The sequence below is a fragment of the Lactuca virosa genome, chromosome 2 (assembly GCF_052849685.1).
Source record: "Lactuca virosa cultivar CGN04683 chromosome 2, Lactuca_virosa_CGN04683_v6, whole genome shotgun sequence".
NCBI lineage: Eukaryota > Viridiplantae > Streptophyta > Magnoliopsida > Asterales > Asteraceae > Lactuca > Lactuca virosa.
The window spans coordinates 19,983,019-20,003,011 of NC_136427.1; the positions used below are offsets into that span (position 1 = coordinate 19,983,019).

Sequence of the window (19,993 nt, forward strand, 5' to 3'; positions counted from 1 at the left end):
ATCCTATTGTGTATTTATAAGTACGAGACAATAATGTACTATGTATCAATCAAACCCGGCCTAATGTTCTAATCCGTACCAAAATTTGTTTTTAACATTTTTGACTTGTTACTAAACTCGTTTCACCATACATAAGACTAAAACATGTACTTTATATTTTATAATATAATAAATCTTAAATTAGTACATGTATCAAATAATAGAACTTAGACAGGGAAGTTATGGCACCTCAAAAAGCATATGCATTAATATTAATAAATTCAACCAAAGATTTTGAGGATTTTTGCACGTTTCAGCTTTAAAGGTTTAATTAATTTCAAATAAACTGAAATAGCAATAAAAGGCTATTAGCAATTTAGCAATAACTTAATGTATAAATTGTTTCCATAGACTATAAACAAATTTACTTTGCGTTTTGTGTTTAGTCTTTATTGCATCAAGTGTCTCTATAGTTGATCTTTTCAATTGGTTTCTCTTATCTGTCGCATTTTAATAGTAATCTTTTAAGTAGGTTTGACTTTTTTTTCCCCACGGATTTGATTTATTTACAAGAGAAATTTCAATAGGTTTTTTGTTGCATCAACTAATTTTTAGTTTCATATGGACCACAATTAACTTTCATCCTACCTCCACCAGTGCCCCGTATAAGTGTGCAAAATCCGGTTCGAATAAACTGAATCAAGACCAAAACCAAATTAGATTTGGTTTAGCTTGACCCGAAACCAAAACCACCGGAGGTCTTTTACTTATTTTATATTTCAAATTTGAAAATTATTATTTTAAATTAAAATTTTCAAATTCTAAAACACCAAATTTGCTATCCAAGTTCAATAGGTTTTTTAGCACAGTTTTCTCGGCGGAGCTCATCTGTACATAATAACTTTTTGTAATGTACAACAATTATACTCTAGAGGGTTGTAAAAAAATACTGTGGGAATTTTTTTTTTGTATATGATAAAAAAATATTGTGGAAGGATCACTTCCGTTTTCTTAGAAGTTCCTTGAGTTTTTTTTTTCATGATTCAAATCTATGACAAGATCCCAACATTTCATCAAAATAATTTTAATGATATTTATAATCTAAAAATAAATTATTCTAAACTATGGTTACATGTGAAGATGTTCCATGGATGATACGCTTGTCATTAATTTGGCATCTTCCCAATCGAGATCTTGTAAATCCATAAATGTCATACATTTCCTCTCAAATTTCTTCATTCCTCACATTTTTCTTCACTTGTTTGCAAACTAAAAATGGCAAAAACAAACATTTTGTTGTTATATATTTTCTGTTATCTTCTTGTTGACATTGATGCCTTGACTGCTTCAGGGTGGAGTAAAGGTCATGCCACATTTTATGGAGGCAGCGATGCTTCAGGAACAATGGGTAATGTGTTCTTATCATTTATCTTTCTGTTAGTCATCAATTTTCTCTTGTAGTTCAAGAAACTTGATGCAAAACATTAATAAAAATGTGTTTCAAAAAATAGTAAAAACTTGAAATATTATTGCATATATATATAAGCATTTACACCTTTGTAAACAGTAGTACTACATTGTAAAGTGCATCTCACTTTTCACATGAAGCAACTATAAATGAATATAATTAAGTTAAAGTTCATAATCGTACGTAATGCATTTCTTCTACTCTTAATAGTACAAACCCTAGTTAAAAATCCTGAATTTACAGCCATTGTGTAGAGTTTTTTCGTCACTAATGCATATTGTAGAATCCATGAAGCACAAATGTTGATGGTGTTCCCTTGGTTGTAGGTGGAGCATGTGGCTATGGTGACTTGCACTTAGCCGGGTATGGTACAAGAACTGCTGCATTGAGTACATCTCTTTTCAACAAGGGGAAAGCGTGTGGCCAATGCTACAAGATTGTATGCGACCGAAAGGCCGACTCAAGGTGGTGCAAGAAGGGCTCGGTTACTATTACCGCAACAAACTTTTGCCCACCAAATTATGCTCTACCGAATAATGCTGGAGGGTGGTGTAACCCACCTCTTCAGCATTTCGATATGGCTCAACCTGCTTGGGAAAAAATTGGAATGTACAAAGCCGGGATCATTCCTGTTATCTTTCAAAGGTATTTTTTTTCTCGTGTTTTTTACTATATAAATTGGTGATTGATTATGCAGTCAAACAAAACATATCGAATATTAGGTCAAATAGGTCCAACATATAATGTTTTGACATTTGTTACACTTTTTTTTGTTATTTTCTTAAAGTAATTAAGATTGCAAAAAATTATTATTATCACAAGATTTAATTGCTAACATTTATTGAATGCGTTACATAGAATAGTAAAAGAATCACGTTGCATTTGCATGCACTTACAATTATACAATTCTTTTAATAAATCAAAATTGAAGATTGTGAATAGTATATTCTCGGGAGGTCTTAAAGCTAAATGGTTTCTTAAATATTGCCCATTTGAGCGGTTATAAACAAAATATAATATAATCTAACATGTTTCTTTTTTATAAATATAGTAAAATATGTTTCTTTTTCATAAATATAGTAAAATTGTCTATCAACATGGGCATGAGAAAATTTAAGTTTCTAATTGTATTTTGTGTTGTGGTTTTTAGGGTACCATGTAAGAGACATGGTGGAGTTCGGTTTACCATGAACGGGAGAGACTATTTTGAGCTTGTTTTGATTACAAATCTTGGTGGGGTCGGGTCAGTTCAATCGGTGCGGGTGAAGGGGTCGAGAACCGGTTGGACATCCATGTCAAGCAATTGGGGGTCTAATTGGCAATCAAATTCGTATTTGAACGGCCAATCTCTTTCGTTCATGGTCACAACAACAGATGGTGTGACAAAAACTTTTTCAAACATCGTTCCGGCAAACTGGAGATTCGGTCAAACTTATTCAAGTCGAGTACAGTTCTAAATATTTTTATCCGAAGGTTTAAGTTTTAGGATTTTAAGGAGCAAGTCTGCATGTTCTCTATAAGGAAGCAATCCATTCGTTTTTGCTCTAGACAATCATGTTTTGAAAATATTTAAATATAGGAGAATAACGAGTTTTCCTACCAAAACAAGGAAACTCATGTACACTCAAATATGTGTGGCAATGCCAAAAGTTTAAAACTTATATTGTACAAGATGTTACACGTATTCTTCAAGAAAAAAAATGATTATCACTAGAAAAAAGATCGGAAAAAGTATTCATATGTAATCATTCATCTTGTCATTGATGTAAAACATGTTGTTTTCTATATTGTATCTTTTGTTTTTGTTTTTTTTTAAACCGTTTTGATAACATTTTGTAAGGTATTAGTGGTGCAACAAAGTAAGAGATTGTTTGGATAAAACTAAATAGTTTAGTGTTTAGTTGTTAAGAGAAGAACCATTTAAGAGGTCTAAGGGGCTGTTTGGCAGGATCTGAATTTTTAAGATCTGAATTTTTAAGTGGTCTGAATTTCTAAGAGGGTCTGAATTTTTAAGATCTGAATTTTTAAATGTTGTTTGTTTAGAACCTCTGAATTGCAAGAGAAAAAGAAAACCTTTACCTATACACGATGTCGGAGGCGGAGGCGAAGTCGGCGACGCCGGTGGCATTGCAGATCGGACGGAGGCAACGAAATCGATTTTCAGAAGAAGAGAAACATACCTGCTGGGCAGAATCCGAAAACGAGTTCGAGCCGGAGGACTTGCGTCGGCGTCGGCGTTGCAGGGTGCAACATCATCGTCGTTTTGGGTGGACGTGAGCCTCGTCGGAATCTTGGTGGTGAAGAGAAGCAGATGCGAATGGGAGAAGACGCGAATAGGAAGGAAAGGCGATGAAGCGTTTGTCGATCGTTGTTTAGGGCAAATTAGGTATGCGTCCTTTTTTTTATTTTTCAGACCTTGTTCAATATCTGAAAAAATAAGAGGTAATTATAACTTTAAGAGGTAAAAAATAAGATGCAAACAAACGATCTGAATCTGAATTTTTAAGATATTGCCTCTTAATTTTGCAATTAAGAGGTAAACAAACGGGCCCTAAATGTTGTCAAGGATGATGAACAAATCTACTAAATGAGCAAATTATTATTTTGCTCTTTTTAACATAAAACAACTCCAAATACATATGAAACAATATATTATTAAACATTTATAGTAAATTTTTTGACAAAAAATTACGTAAATAACATCGTTTTTAATTATATATATATATATATATATATATATATATATATATATATATATATATATATAATCTTGCAAATATTAAATAAATAACAAAACTAAATACCTCAAATAACTATCATACTACAAAGTTCCAACACATATCATTGTTGAATACATGCAATCTGATATTAAGATATTTTTCCATGAATCGATATCCTACTCATTAATCAATGTAACGATCTACCGAATATGATATTGCTTTATTTAGAAAATTTCTAAATTATAGTAGACTAATCATGGATAAATATTAATATACAAGATTAAGAGAATGCCCTTGATAGTTAGGTTCAAATTGATCAATCCGACATAATCATTTTTGACGTTCTTACAATAATTTCGATGAAATCATGTGTTTAGTTGATTACTTTTACGTTCTCACAATAGTTTTGATGGCACCTTGTATCTAGCTTAAGCTAAGTTGTGTTTCCTTTATTTAGACCCGTTCATTTTTCCTTTTTGTATTCTAAACATTGAATGATCAACATAAATCCAATAATGTCGGATGTTAAACTTAAATCCATAGAATATTTTTATCTAATTCCATAATATCGTAAAAAAAATGGAGATATTATAAATGCATTCACATTGTTAATGACTTCATCGATGATATTTTTTTTTTCAGACCTCAACATCCCGTATTAGAAAAATAGAACCTTTTGCACATATTATTTATAAAAGTACAATCTATTTTTCTAAAATCTTTAATATATGGACTAGCAAGCCAATGTATACATATACATAAGGCTGAATTTGAGAAGGTGTCATGTGTTCAACCGCATATGGCCTGTATCATAAAGGAAGCCAAAAATTTTGTTTACGTACTAGAAACATAAGAATCAACAATGGACATGCCCTTGGAAATTCGCCATTAAAGACCAACAATGACAGATCAACAACGAAATTCGGGAGGAACTTAACGAACGAATTAGCTTGTCGTAAAACACATTGGAATTATTGAATTTTGTCGCAGTTCAGTCACTGTTTACCATCGTTGGTTATTTACAAATAAACAATTTTTCCAGTTTTAATCCTAGTCACTAATATAATTAGCTATGACTTGCCTATTCAACGTCAAATCTTATCATAATATTAAATAATTTTGCTTACATATCAAAATATATATTTAAGGGTCCACTCTTACTATTTACACATTATCTTTAAAAAAATCAACGTACTAGACGACTAGTCTACACATACAACATCATCAATCGAAATTCATTCATTATGACTTATGAATGATGTTGATAGTTTCATAGATATTAAAGTCTAGTGCACAATTAAGAATAAATTTAATTTATTTGATTTTCTCATTCCCAAAATGCCACTGTTTTTTTCCCCAAAATACCTACTTGTTTCCGAAAAATGTTTCCATACAATAGTGTAATTGTTATAGAGGCAAATGAGATTTGTAAAAAGCCCAGTAAGAAGAGTGAATGGGCCTTATAGTTATCGATTCCCAAAGCCCTGGGCAAACCCCTCCCTTTCGCGTTCACTTTCCGATCATTCCCTTGTGGTGGCTGTAGCAGTCGACGACGGCTCGATCACTCACTTTTGCAAACCCTAATTAAATTAATGTAAAGTTTCTTCAAATTCCATCTTCTCTTTAATCCAACCGACCCTCATTGTTGCAATTTGATCAAAAATCTACAAACAGAATGACGTCCGATTCGTCCCCTTCCGCGGAAGGAACTAGCGGTAGCGGTGCTAACAGTTATTCGCAGCGGAACTGTTTACCATCTCCGTGGGCTCAAGTCGTTCGTGGAGGTGGTGAGCCGGACCCGGTTGCTCCCCGTTCGCCGTCTGCATCGCAATCGTCTGTTTTGCCGGAGCAAAACCTTGTGGTTTCTGATCAGTTGACGGTAACGGAGCCGCAGCAGGTTGCGGCTGTGGAAACGCTTCCGGAGGCGACTGAGGGTAGTAGTAACGGCAATGCGAGTGGTTTAAAGAAGTCGGCTTGGAACAAACCCTCGCCAAACGGCGTCGTTGAGGGGAGTAGTACGCCTGTGATGGGCGCTGCTTCCTGGCCAGCGCTCTCGGAGTTGACTCGAGCGTTACCGAAATCGACGTCTTTCACGTCGGAGACTTCTAAACCTACATCTGATGGATCCGTCACTGTCTCTCAGGTTCGATTATGTTGTTTGATTTTTTATTTGTAAAATCAAATACATATTCAGTGTGAAACTGCTATTTTCGTCACAGTCAATACTAATAACTCCAAATTCAGAAAAATAAAGTTGCTCACATTTTGTTCGAGTTTATGATTGTTTATCGTTATTGCTTTTCTACAGGCACCTGTAATTTCACAACAGCCGCAGAGACCTGTTAGACCTAATGCAAGCCACCATGCTAATCAAAACCATGTCCACCCTGTCCGGCAAAGGTCAATGAAACGAGGTGGAAGTGCAGGGGGTGGCTACAATCGACCACCACCACCTCCTCCTCCACCACAACCACCAACACCACCACCAATGCCACGTTTTCCTCTTTATGACATGTCATATCGTGGTTATGTACCAGCTGTGTTGGATACTTCAGTAAGAGAGCAATCACCCTACAATGGCAACAGTTTTGCTCCAAGACCTATGGGTCACTCAAATGCCATGAATGATCATCATTCATCAAATAGGAGGAGGAATAACTTTGGTCCTCGTCCTCGTGGTGATGGAGGACCTTTTCTTAACAATGGCCATGGAGGTAGGCGAGATCACCATGATCGTGATTGGAGGGGTCCTCAAAATCATGCTGCTATACAACCTCCAATGGCTCCTCCACCTCCACCTCCTCCTAGGGGTTATATGCAACAAGCTCACCTGGGTCCTGCTCCTTTTATTGCTCCCCAGCCTATAAGACCATATGGAACACCCATGGGTTATGGTGAGTTTCATAGTGTGATGCACATTTTATAAGTGATTATTACAACTTCAAGTTGCATGCTCTGCTTCTGGTTATATGATTAGGGGTAAAACAAGGACTAACAACTATAATGACCAAAATGAGAGGTAACATGTCACAAAATGACCCCCTTTTGAAAAAAAGTATCACAAAATGACCACTTGTTTTGCAAATTGGGCTTTGAGAAATTACTTTCATTTGCAAAATTTCTTTTATGACTATTCCAATGAATCTTGACAACTTTTTTCCTTTTTTTTTTTTGAATACGCGGATTTGTTTCTCTTTTGCCAAATTGTTCTTATTTCACAAAATTGCTCTTATGCTGAGAAATAGTTTCACGAAATGACAAATGAAAAAATGATTACATAGTGGGGACCATGTAAAGTGATTTCAGCTTCTGATAGTTTTCCATAAAATCGCCATTTTGTGACATGACAACCCCATTTTGGTCATTTTAATGTGTTTAATCTGAGTTTTCAATAGGGGGTAAATGCAAGAAATAACAATGTACTTTCATTTATTTGTATATGCTTTAAGTTTTTATTTCTTATTAGGAGATTATATTTTGAAAAATCTTGTCCAATTATGGCATTGTCACCTGCTTTCTATCTGGATGACATTGCTATAATTGTGTTGATTTTTCAAAGTACTATGTTTGATTGAGAAGAAATAAAAGTAGGATGCAATAATGAACAATTTAATGAATGTACATTGCTATTTCTTGCATATAACCCTTTGAATCAATAATTCATTTTGATGCTAGATGCAATGGAACTTGTGATTAAAGATTAAATAAATTTACCTGTAATCCTTTTTTTTATCACTTTAATAAATAGTTAGAATCCAAACCCTAACATTGCCAAAAGTGGTTTTTACAACTTCAAGCAATACAATTTCATCAAATTAGAATCTCTCTTTGCACCATGTTTTATTACAGTTAATTAACACTTTTTGATTGTTCATCACGAATCAATCACTTTCAAAATGCACATCCAAACACCTTCTTTATTGATATGATGGAATGAAATAATTCACTTCTTTGGAATTAAAAAGTTTTTGCCCAAAATATCATTGATTGTAATAAAATAATGTTAAAGCTATATGCTGTATTCACATATATATCTTGAAAAATTCTTTTATGAATAAATTTATTTATAAATTTTTTTTTGCAGAAATGGCAGCACCATTTGTGTATGTGTCCTCACTACCTACAGAGGCTTACAGGAATGCACCCATTCTCCCTCGTGCTCCTCCACCTCCTATGTTTATCCCTCTTGTGGATACACCTTTACCTGTTAAGATCCTACAACAGATTGAATATTATTTCAGGTATTTTAACTTCATTAAAATATATGTATATATATTATAAATTTTCTATTTTAAACATCATACTTTGCTAACTCACTTGAAACATGGTTGTCATGCAATTTTTTTTACCACAGTGAAGAAAATTTGAAGAAAGATGATTATTTGAAGTCAAACATGGATGAAGAAGGTTGGGTGCCACTCAGTTTAATAGCTGGATTTCGAAGAGTAAGTAATTATTTATTTATTTATTTATTTATTATGGAGTAAGTCATAAAAGTAGTTGAATGGAAAATGATGTTTGTTAGTGTATACATAAAGAGTGTTTTTTTTAACTGGATGAACTGTCTGAATATGACTAAATGACTGTTTTAACCTCCTGATTAAAAGCGATGTTGATGTTTTACATGTGATTTTGAAATTGAGTTTATTCTATTTATGTTATATCGTAAAATAACTTGAAAAATTATTTATATTGTATGTACTATAATTAACAAAACGTATAAACTATTAAAATTTGAAAACCAAAACGTTTGATTTTTTTTAAACTTCACTTCTTATGTGTGTATTTCTGCTTGTTATTTTTAAATGTTTTATACTTTTATTCTAATTGGTAAATACTTTTCATGTGTTTTTCTCAATTTGATCCACAGTTTTTTTTTTTTTTTTTTTTTTTTTTTTTTTTTTTTGTGTGTGTGTTTGTGTGTGTGATTTTTCAGGTTCAAAGTTTAACAAGCGATATTCAACTAATCTTAAATTCCTTGAGAGACTCTACTGTTATTGAAGTTCAGGTACTTTCTATATGCATGTGTAAATCATATACTTATATTGATTAATTAGTAAAAAGATACAAATAAAACCACACACACACACACTATCATATATAGATTTATGTTGTATTATTTAGATATTTAGAGTATAATACAAATCAGTACTTGTATTTTCACCTTTTTATTGATTTAGCCACTTGACTATCTTTTTATTGATTAAACCATTATATATTTTAACCACAAAAAAACCATTTTTCTTGTTTACGAAGTTCTGAAAAAAGTAAATTACAAAAAAGCTCAATGTACTCTCATCATTTTATCAATTTAGTCAATGGACTATTACTCATTTTGAATATTATATAATAGTTCACTTCAGTGGCTAAATCGGTAAAAAAATAATAGTTCATTAGCTAAGTTGATATAAAGGTCAAACTTTGGGCTTTTCTTTTGAGATTTTTTAAGTGGTAAAAAACATACAGTAGTTTACATTTCTAGTACCTAAGCATTACTGTTTTTTCCTAAAAAGATTTTTTTGGTACTTTTATTCTATATTTTAGGTTTTTGCAACTCTTTTTGGACCCTATTCCAATTAAAATGACTACTTTTGGAACAAAAATTGCAAAAATCAGTTATACTTGTAGATTATAAATAGTAATTTAACTTTGAATAGGGACCAAAAACGTTAAAAAAACCTCAAATAAGGACCAAATTTGCAAGAAAACTTTTTAAAACCAATGTTGCAAACATATTGTAATTAAATGGAAGTACAAGTGCTTTTTTCAGTATTTGTATACCCTAATGTATCCATTTCTAAATAGATACCGATATGTTATTATTACTACATTTTAGTTAGAGTAAATTACATTTTTAGTCTCTGAGTATAGCTGATTTTTACAATTTTGGTTCCAAATTTATTCTTGTAACATTTTTGGCCCCTGTTCCAATTACAAAAACTGTTTTTGGTCCTCAAGGCATTGTTGATTTTTGCAAAGCTTGTCCACTTGTCATTTTTATTTAAAACAGGGACCCAAAAAACGTTACAAAAACTCATATAAGAACCAGATTTAAAAAAAGCACTTTGTTTCCAAAATTAAAAAAATCATGTATATCCAGGGACTAAAATGTAATTCCCTTTTATAATAGGGGCTAAAAAATGTTACAAAAACCCCAAATAAGAACAAAAAATGTAAAAAAGGAGACTTTTTGGGACCACAATTGAACAATTCAGGGTATGATACTAATCCACATTTCTATACAAAACTCTCGGACAATTGGTTTATTACTTTTCAGGGTGAAAACATTAGAAGTCGCAGAGATTGGCAAAAATACGCAAAAGGCCCACTCCTAGAAGCTTCTTTACAGAACCTCACTTTAACCGACTCGCCACCTGGCGAAACGAGCACCAGCGGTTCAGATCCTGCGCATGCAGCCTCACCGAATGGCGATCAATCTTCGATGCCAAATTCAAATCAAGACCTTTGATTGAGCCCAGATTTTGAAGTAAATAATATGATGATGAGTGGTTGGATGATGATCAAGTGAAGTGTTTTATGGGGTTCGTTGATTGTATAGATATTGGAGCCAAATTTTGAGGTTGTGGGAGGATGGGATTGGTGTTTTTTTGATGAAGATTTGGATGGGATGTGTTTGGATTTGGATTTTTTTTTTTTTTTTTATTTTTTTATTTTTTTATTTGGGTTTTGAACCGTATAATGACTTTGAATTTATAGATTCTTGATATACTTAGACTTGTTTTTGTGATTTTGGTAGAATGTTTTGTGGTTTTACCTTTAATTTTTGGGATTGTTTTTTTAGATTTGTAGATGTTGATTTTTATTCTTTTCGGTGTGTTTAAATATTTGGTAAATTATATAAAAACCATTATATTTTGATCGTTTTGTATTTTATCACTATATTATTCGTTTGTCAAATAAAGCAACCCAAGTTGTAAATTTTTTTATGCCGATCATTTTGACTATTGGGTCACAATTGAAAGTTGTCTCAGTTGGTTTAGTTAAAAGTTTCACATTAAATATTTTGCTATAGCTATTGAATTTTTTAACATGCATTGTTTTATAACAACTTGGTATGACACTCCAACAACACTGAAGAGAAAGCGGTACTCTGACGGGCTATATATGCAAAAAGATTTTCAGTTTCTGGTATTAATTGTTTGGATTTCTGAAAAAAAAATATTTTTAAAGATGTGTCTTTTACATATAAGTCGATATTTTTTTTTTTTTTTATTTTTATTTTTTATTTTTTTTTTTTTTTTTTGCTTTTTGGGTTTAACAAATATATTTATTTTTTCTTCAAAAAGCCAACCTTTTTTAACAAAATTTCCATTGCGATCACTCTTACATGTTATTGCCGGTTTGTAAGGTTTTTTTTAGGCCGACATAGATTGGAATTAACATACATGGAATCATAATCGTGTACACCTAATTTACCTAGAGAGATTTCACACCGAGAAATTAAATATCCTCCTACATTTTGATCCTACCAATCCTCCTACCCATTTAAATGATGACATGTGTAATATTAGTATCCTAAAATATCATTAAATTTCATTAAATGAACATTAAATATTACACATGTCATCATTTCATTGGGTATGAGGATATGTAGGAACAAAAAGTAGGAAGATATTTAATTTCTCTTTCACACCACTGCCCCATTCTACTATCTACTAAATGGTGCAATTTTGGGCCCCCTCCATTTAAAATATTTAACTCTTGGCTATCAAGAGATGGGTTTGAAAAAGTCTTCATCTCAACATGGAATAACTTTGTGGGTTACAGCACCCCAAATTTGTATTTGAATGCCAAACTAAAATGTATTATAGAGGCGATAAGAGCATGGAGACAGAGTGATCGTTCAAAAGAAGAGAAGGAAATCAAAAGAATTAAAGAGATCGTTGATAACCTTGATAAAGAGGCTGAAACTAGGTTGCTCTCTGATGAAGAGATCAAGACATGCAGGCAGGGATATAAGGACATTATTGAAAAAGAAAAAAGAGCGGTTATGGATGCAAAATAGAAGTCCAAAATCAAGTGGACGATAGACAGGGACAAAAACTAAAAAAAATTTCACGGGTTTATCAATAACAACAGAAGGAATCGCATCAATGGAATCATGATTAACGGAGATTGGTGCACAGACCCTATCAAGATCAAAGCGGAAGCTTTCAAATTCTTCCAATTCAAATTCCAGGAATCGTGGCCAAACAGACCAGTTTTTCAAAGTAACAGGTTCCGCAAAATTTCTGACCACGACAAACAGGTAATGGAAGCTCCCATAACACTTCAAGAAATCAGAGACGCGGTTTGGGACTGAGGGAATGACAAATCCATAAGTCCCGACAGCTTCACTTTTAAATTTATAAAGAAATACCGGGAGGTTCTTTTGGGTGATTTATCAGCTGTAGTGAAACACTTTGAGAGATATGGCAAAATTGATCCAACTTGGAACTCATCGTTCATATCTCTTATACCAAAAATCAAAGATCCCCAACTGTCACACCCCCAAACCTGAACGGCGGAAACGTCCGGGGGTGAGTGACTTCATGTCAAGTATCACAACACATACATCATAATAATCAAAGTACAACAACCATTGCATTAATAAGTATAAGTTTTTACAAAAGTGTTCAAACATTGAACATTTGACATCAAAAGTAGATAAAGTAAAAGACAAAAGACGCAGCACGGTACTAAGCTGTCTTCTCAAAAGCTCTGGGAGGTGTACCTGTCTACTGATTCCCTAAGAATACAAGTTATTTTGAAAGAGAGTATCAACATTTAAGTTGGTGAGTTCATAAGTATAGTTTCATTTATGGTTGCCTTAGTTTTAAGAAAATGATAGAATGAGTTCCAGAAAATCCCCTTATTTTCTATTACAACTGAAAAGTAGTTTTAATACCATAAAACCGTTCCGTTTAAGTGTTATTGTACTCATAACATAGTATAACATAATTTTAATTCGCAATAAAATTATAAGAAGAATGTTTCCCGTTTTGTTTATGGAAAATGATTGTTGCAGTAGTAATTCTTAAAAATTCGCTATTGGTGTATTAACTACCCTATAATTAAACTAGTTAATTAGGGTTAAAATGTCACAACCCGAAATTTCTATATTGTAAGGTCAAACACATCAACTGAAGGTCAAACTTATAGGTTTCTAGACCTAGTATACGTAAGGGTTGTGTGTTAGGAAGTGAACCACGTAAGAACCGAGAACCAAGAACCACATTCGAGCCATAAACCTCAACAAGTGAGGTTCACGGCCGCAAACTAGGTTCACGGCCGTGAACTCCTCCATATATATATATATATATATATATATATATATATATATATATATATATATATATATATATATATATATATATATAAGTTTAGACTGATTTTCACTTCACTTCTCCACTTCTAGCCGTGAACCCAAGTTTTCTCTTAAGTATCATCCACCAAAAACTCTCCTTTCTCCTCTAAATCGCTAGAAACACTTCCCTTTATTGTTGTTCATGTGAAATCCTTTGATTTCATCCTTGATTCATCATCTTTCATCAAGATCTTCAAGTGTTCTTGGGCCGTGATCCATCCTTGGGTCGTGAACACTTCATCTTGGCCGAGAACACTTCAAGTGTTCTTGGGCCGTGATCCATTCTTGGGCCGTGAACCCATCTAGTTTGGCCGTGATCAAGTTTCAACCTTTCATTTTCGGTTCTAACACTTCTTTGTAAGTGTTCCCTACTTCCTAAGGCTGTTTCCTTTACATTTTTTAGTTGTTAAATGCACTAATTGTATATATATATATATATATATATATATATATATATATATATATATATATGTTATTATATGATAAATAGGATTCGTTTGTGCTCGGGACTTCTCTAGTGTTACCAAGCATCCTATATCGATCTTTCATTCAAATCACTCACACCAGGTGAGTTCATACCCCTATAATCTATCTTTTAATGATTTTAAATGCTTTTAAGGGGGGGGGGGGATACAAGTTGAACACAATTAATATTGTGTTAATATTTACCTGTGATATCAATCACATAAAAGGTTTTCTTATGCTTTTAAATATTATGTTGACAATAAAAGATTACCAAATACTTCCAAATGACTTAAAGTCATGTAAACTCTTTAAAATCATGTAGACTCTTTTTAAACACTGTTAAACTCTTTTAATACTGTTAAACTCTTTGAAAAACTATTAAACTCTTTTAAAATGTTTTATAAACTCTTTAAACTTATATTTGTCAAAATCATGTTCATATATGAATAAGTATATAAATAAGACTTAAAGGGATTATGACTAATGAATTTTCTTATTTCATTTTCCTTGTTTGGATGTGGGCTTAAGGTGAAGTTATTTGTCCGAAAGTCGTTTCCTTCTTAATTATATATATATATATATATATATATATATATATATATATCTCACCTATAGGAATATAAAAGGTTACTTCCATCAATATTGTTACCTTTGTATCACGTTGAGCAAAGGGGTACATTCATGAGAGATCAAGCTAACCAGATAGAACATATAAATTATAATAGGTATAATTTATGAAACAAACGAGAAATCTATTTTTACTAGATAAGTATACCGGGTTTACACTACTTTGTTAAGAAAAGGATATCATTCGATCTTTACTTAAACTAGATAAACCAGAAATGTGAGCCACTACTTCACGACATAACAATATACTTGTTATGTCGCGTTTTGTAATCAGAGTCTCCTGGAGGGAGAGCGGACATTGTGTGTATAGATCTATACGGGACTGACAATCCCACACCTCGCTGCTAGCTACAGTGGGACCTACTGGTCTATGGGTGACAAATGTCACATCAGTTTCGGTGCCAGAAGGTCGTCGTGTTTACCACTAGTCAATCAGCATGGTTACAACCATATCACATTGTAACCCTAATTAACTAGTTTAATAATAGGGTATTTATTACACCAGTAGTGTATTTTTAAGAAATACCGTAATACCGAAATTTTCAAACAAATTTTTTCATAAAAATAAAACAATTGTCTCATTCAAAGATCACCATTTCCACAAACATTAAGTTATCAAAACACATGTCTCAAAAACTGTTTATAACACAAATCCAGGATCCTCCAAAAACATATCTCCAACGCAAGTGTGTGTGTACAATTAAGCCGACGCCTTCCCGTGATCCTGAGAAGTACCTGAAATACATAACACATAACATAGTAAGCGCGAAGCTTAGGGAGTTCCCCAAAATACCACACACAACTCACTAGCCACTCTAGGCTATAACTCAATAAGACCCTCCGGTCAATGTGTCTCGTTGGGACCCTCTGGTCCCAACTCAATAAGCTCATAATAACAATACTCGGCATAATCACAAGACATGATGCAAAATATTAAGATACACAGTTAAGCATAATAAACATCTCAATCACACAAAGGTACCACTCATGGTAAGTATAGTGAGAAGACTCACCTCGTAAGCCAGCAAGTAAAAGTCTCGTACTCGGGAATCTTGAACTAGCTTCTGCCTAACACATTGGATAAGTATCTCTAATCAATACTCCACTCATACTCAAATACACCAAGGGTTGCTCTCTTATTCTCTCTAACTCTGGGTATGGGTAAAAGACCATTTTACCCCTCCATGGTCTCCATTACTTTTGTTGACCAAACCCTAAAGTCAACAGAAGTCAATCTCGAGTCAACATACCCAGTTTGACCTGACTCGCCGAGTGCACTCTTGTGACTCGTCGAGTCCAGTTGTCCCTCAGAAGTCTTCGTGAAGGTCCAGCTCGTCGAGTTAACCCCTAACTCACCGAGTTACAGCATAGCCAGCTCATCGGGACAAACCCTAACCGACTCGTCGAGTCGGCTCCTCGACTCGGTGAGTCCATTCAGACTCTTTTCTCATTCAGACGATTTCAAGGCAGAAAACCTTCCCAAACTCTAGATATACACTATTAAGGCTAGTTTATCACGTAAAGTCACAGGATTTACGTCCATGCATGGCACTTAGGGCTTGAAATGCCAAAACATACCTTAAAAAGGGTTTTTCACTCAAGATCATTATTATGGCTGAATAAAGCAGAGACTTTTGGACTCTAGGGACCTCACATGGTCTAGATCTGAAGTCCAAACCTCTATATGAACTTAAAACACTCTAGGTCCTTATTTTAGATAGAAAAAGCCCTAAACTCCCAAAATCATGAGATCTACTCAACAAAATGAGAAAGGTGCAAGCTTTATACCTTTCCCAGAAGCTCTGAGGTGTAATAGCCATAGATCTAGCAACTCCTTCTCGTCCCTTGCCTTGGAATCCTTCTTTTCTCTTCAAAAGATGCACCAAACACTCAAGGTTAGCTCAAAACTCTCTCTCTAAGCTCACAGGCCGATTAGGGTTTACTCTCAGGGAAGTATAGCCGCAAATAAGGCTATAAGTGCCCTTAAATAGGCCCCAGAACCGGGGATTTAGGGTTTCTCATCACAACGTCTACTCGACGAGTCGGCACTTGGACTCGTCGAGTAGGTCATTAATCCCATGTGGCGCATCGCGACTCTACTCGACGAGTTGTAGCACCGAATCGTAGAGTAGCTCAATAGTCCTCAAAATAAATAAATAAATAAACAATATACCTGGAAGTCCGAATGTTACAAATACTACTGCATCAGTCGTTTTCCATAAACAAAACAAAAACATTCTTCTTATAATTTTATGGTGAGTTAAATTATGTTAAACTATATTATAAGTACAATAATACTTAAACATAACAGTTTTATGAGATTAAAACTATATTTCAGTTGTAAAGCAGAAAATACAGGATTTTCTGGAACTTAATCAATCACTTTCTTAAAACTAAAGCAACCATAAATGAAACTATTGCTTATGAACTCACCAGCTTAAATGCTGATCCTCTCTTTCAAAATAACTTGTATTCTCAGGAATCCAGTAGACAGGTACACTGCCGGAGCTTTTGAGAAGACAGCCTAGTACCGTGCTGCGTCTTTTGTCTTTTACTATATCAACTTTTGATGTTTGAATTTGTAATGCTTAAACACTTATGTAAAAACTTATACATTATTAATGCAATGGTTGTTGTACTTTGATTACTATAATGCATGTGTTGTGATACTTGACATGACGTCCTCCGCCCCCGAACGTTTCCTCCGTTCCGGTTTGGGGGCGTGACAAATTTGTATCAGAACATTGTTTATAGTGAACTCAGTATATCAGTCATAAAATATAACATTATTTTATAAAAGTATAAGTACATGCAGAATATATATATACTAGAACAAGTATCACAAGAAGAACAAAACAAAAGTATTTGGAGGTTGGACATTACAGTCAAACCTGGACAGTTATGTAGTCATATCTGGGATAAATATAGCCTGATCAACTATATTTATTTGAGATACGACCAACATGTGTTTGGGAGTGATAGTGGTGTTGCAACGAGTTTAAAACTTACCAACCATATACATAAAGGAATACTAGAACCAAACATAAAGTTTAAAATACTATAGGAGTATTTTATGATGATATAGCAACAAAACTGAAAACTTATCAACTTCTTATACCAAGAAGTTCTAGAATCAAATATATAATTAAAATACTATAGGAGTATTTTAGGTACCATAAATAACTTATGTGAAAATTAAAAGACCCTTTCCGTTAGGTCTATAATTACTAAGTGTTTACATTAAAGTTATATATAGTTGAGATTTTATAGACTTAGAATAGGTGATTTTCACTCTACTTCCTTTTCCTTGTTTGGATGTGGTTTTAGAGTAGGATCACTTATTCGAAGGTCTATTTGATCTGGATTATATATAATCGGTACACACTATGTGGTTATAGAAAGACCGGAATGGATCATCCTCGTAAAAATGTATTTGTAACGAAAATGTTTTATTAATCTCATAGATTCTTTAGACATTTCCATTCTCGCATAAACCACTTAGATAGATGTAACCACTCCACCACAACAACCAACGGAGGAATCAACGAAGATCCAAAAGAGATTCGTTAGGAGGATTCCGAGAAAGAAACAGTTGAAGAGTAAAGAAACTATAGAAAGCACCAAGTGCCTTTACCTTATTAAGGGTACCGATGAGAGGTTCGCATGAACTTCCGGGATTTGAACTCTCCATTATGAAGTAATGGGGATCAGTGTCAGAATCGGAAGTAAGACGACACAGGAATTCAATATACCTACGAAGGAGAAGGACACTATATAGATACCAGGAGAAAACAAATCATTACCGCCCAGAGTAGAACGGAGAACAGAGGAAAACCATGCGTGTTACATAAGAAGTGTTTGAGTGCCTTTTCGTCACATTAATAACTAATAAATTAATACAACCTAGTGAGTTAGTGATTATACTACTCACGTTAGGTATTAAGCTTATCGCCTTTTCCCGTCACGACTAATAACAGTAAATCGGATCACGGAATCTCAATTGAGAGTGATTATTTCTAACATTCATAAGTATATTCCATGTAGACGCTGTTATGAATTGTTTTCAAATCTTTTCGAAAGTTGGATCATGTTATCCTCCAGTCAAAGATTGATGGGTTTTATACAAAAGAACATCCTATGTGCTCATGCAAACCCTAAATCTTGGATCTAGGTTTTGTTGGATTAATGTCTAAGTCCATAACTATATTTGGTATGTACTTGACCCGACCCGGCATGGTCCATTTGGGTTGCACTTCACCAGCACAATTTATATGGATAGTCTTTTGAGAATAGTATATTTATGATTTATATTAATATATTATAAGTTCTAATATATTAATACGGAATCATATTATTTAATTAGTATTGATCAAGAATTAATTTAGAATTAATTAAGTGATCAAAAAGAACTAATTAAATATGAACTCTTATATATATGGAATGGGCCAAGTTCATTTAGGTTGGGCTGAGCTTTCATGGATGGTCCATGGAGCTTTTAACCCATGGATCCTATGTAAATGAAAGGTCATGGGTATTAGGGTTTACATGCATGTAACCCTAATCCTCCATAATATATAAAGGGGTCATTGGCTCACAAAATTGGAACAAGTGTGTGAAAATAAGAGTGGGCCGATTTTAGTGTGGATACATATTCTCTCAAGTTCTTCCAAGGTGTTTTGGTGATTTGTGATTCCATTTGAGGCTTCCACACTATTGGGGCTAAGCTCTTAAAGTTTGAAGACATCAAGCTACATCAAAAAGTATGTCATCTAATTAGAACTTTGTATTATAGGTGCTTCATAATATGCTAGTTAGGATGAAACCTTGGAATAGTTAATATTTGCATGTATAATAGAGAAAACATAGATCCAAGGTTTATAGGGTTGCATGTACACCATAGGAGTGTTAGAATGCTCAAAACCCAACAGTGGTATCAGAGCCATGGGTTGTTTTCTGTTATATTGATGCAAATGTTTTATTTTCAAAGTTGAAAAAAAGGAAAAAAAACATGACGTTTGTCAAATTTTAAGATAATTACTTGTTTTTGTGAAAAACTAATTATTTGTAAAATTTGAATCATTTGCTATATGAGTTGAATTAGGTCAAATTTAGTAAAAGATAAAATGATATGATTATTTTATTAGTTTTAAAAGTTTGATCTAAAGAGTTTTTTGAAACCTCCATAAGTTATGGATATGAAAAGGTTTAAAAAAAATTGATTCAAAATTTTTTATGGAGTTACAAAACTTGGTCTTAATGTTTTAAAGAATTCCATAACTTGTTCTTAAGTTATGGAACATGAAAAGTTTCATCATAAAACAAAACATTAAACTCCATAAGTTATGGAATCCAAAAGTTATTTTTTTT

At 33.4% G+C, this 19,993-nt stretch overlaps 2 protein-coding genes across 2 annotated transcripts; both read left to right on the forward strand.

Moving 5' to 3' along the window:
* The first annotated feature begins 1,176 nt into the window (after positions 1 to 1,176).
* On the forward strand, positions 1,177 to 3,239 carry LOC145158947 (expansin-A11-like). Its single transcript, XM_079077810.1, has 3 exons — positions 1,177 to 1,387; positions 1,774 to 2,092; positions 2,598 to 3,239. The coding sequence occupies exons 1-3, from the start codon at positions 1,255 to 1,257 to the stop codon at positions 2,902 to 2,904; spliced, it is 759 nt and encodes a 252-aa protein (XP_078933936.1). The 5' UTR covers positions 1,177 to 1,254; the 3' UTR covers positions 2,905 to 3,239.
* Positions 3,240 to 5,607: 2,368 nt separating this feature from the next.
* LOC145158948 (la-related protein 1C-like) lies at positions 5,608 to 10,915 on the forward strand. The gene is made up of 7 exons (XM_079077811.1): positions 5,608 to 5,761; positions 5,842 to 6,310; positions 6,476 to 7,061; positions 8,252 to 8,408; positions 8,522 to 8,612; positions 9,104 to 9,175; positions 10,445 to 10,915. The coding sequence occupies exons 2-7, from the start codon at positions 5,843 to 5,845 to the stop codon at positions 10,634 to 10,636; spliced, it is 1,566 nt and encodes a 521-aa protein (XP_078933937.1). The 5' UTR covers positions 5,608 to 5,761; position 5,842; the 3' UTR covers positions 10,637 to 10,915.
* Positions 10,916 to 19,993: the final 9,078 nt, after the last annotated feature.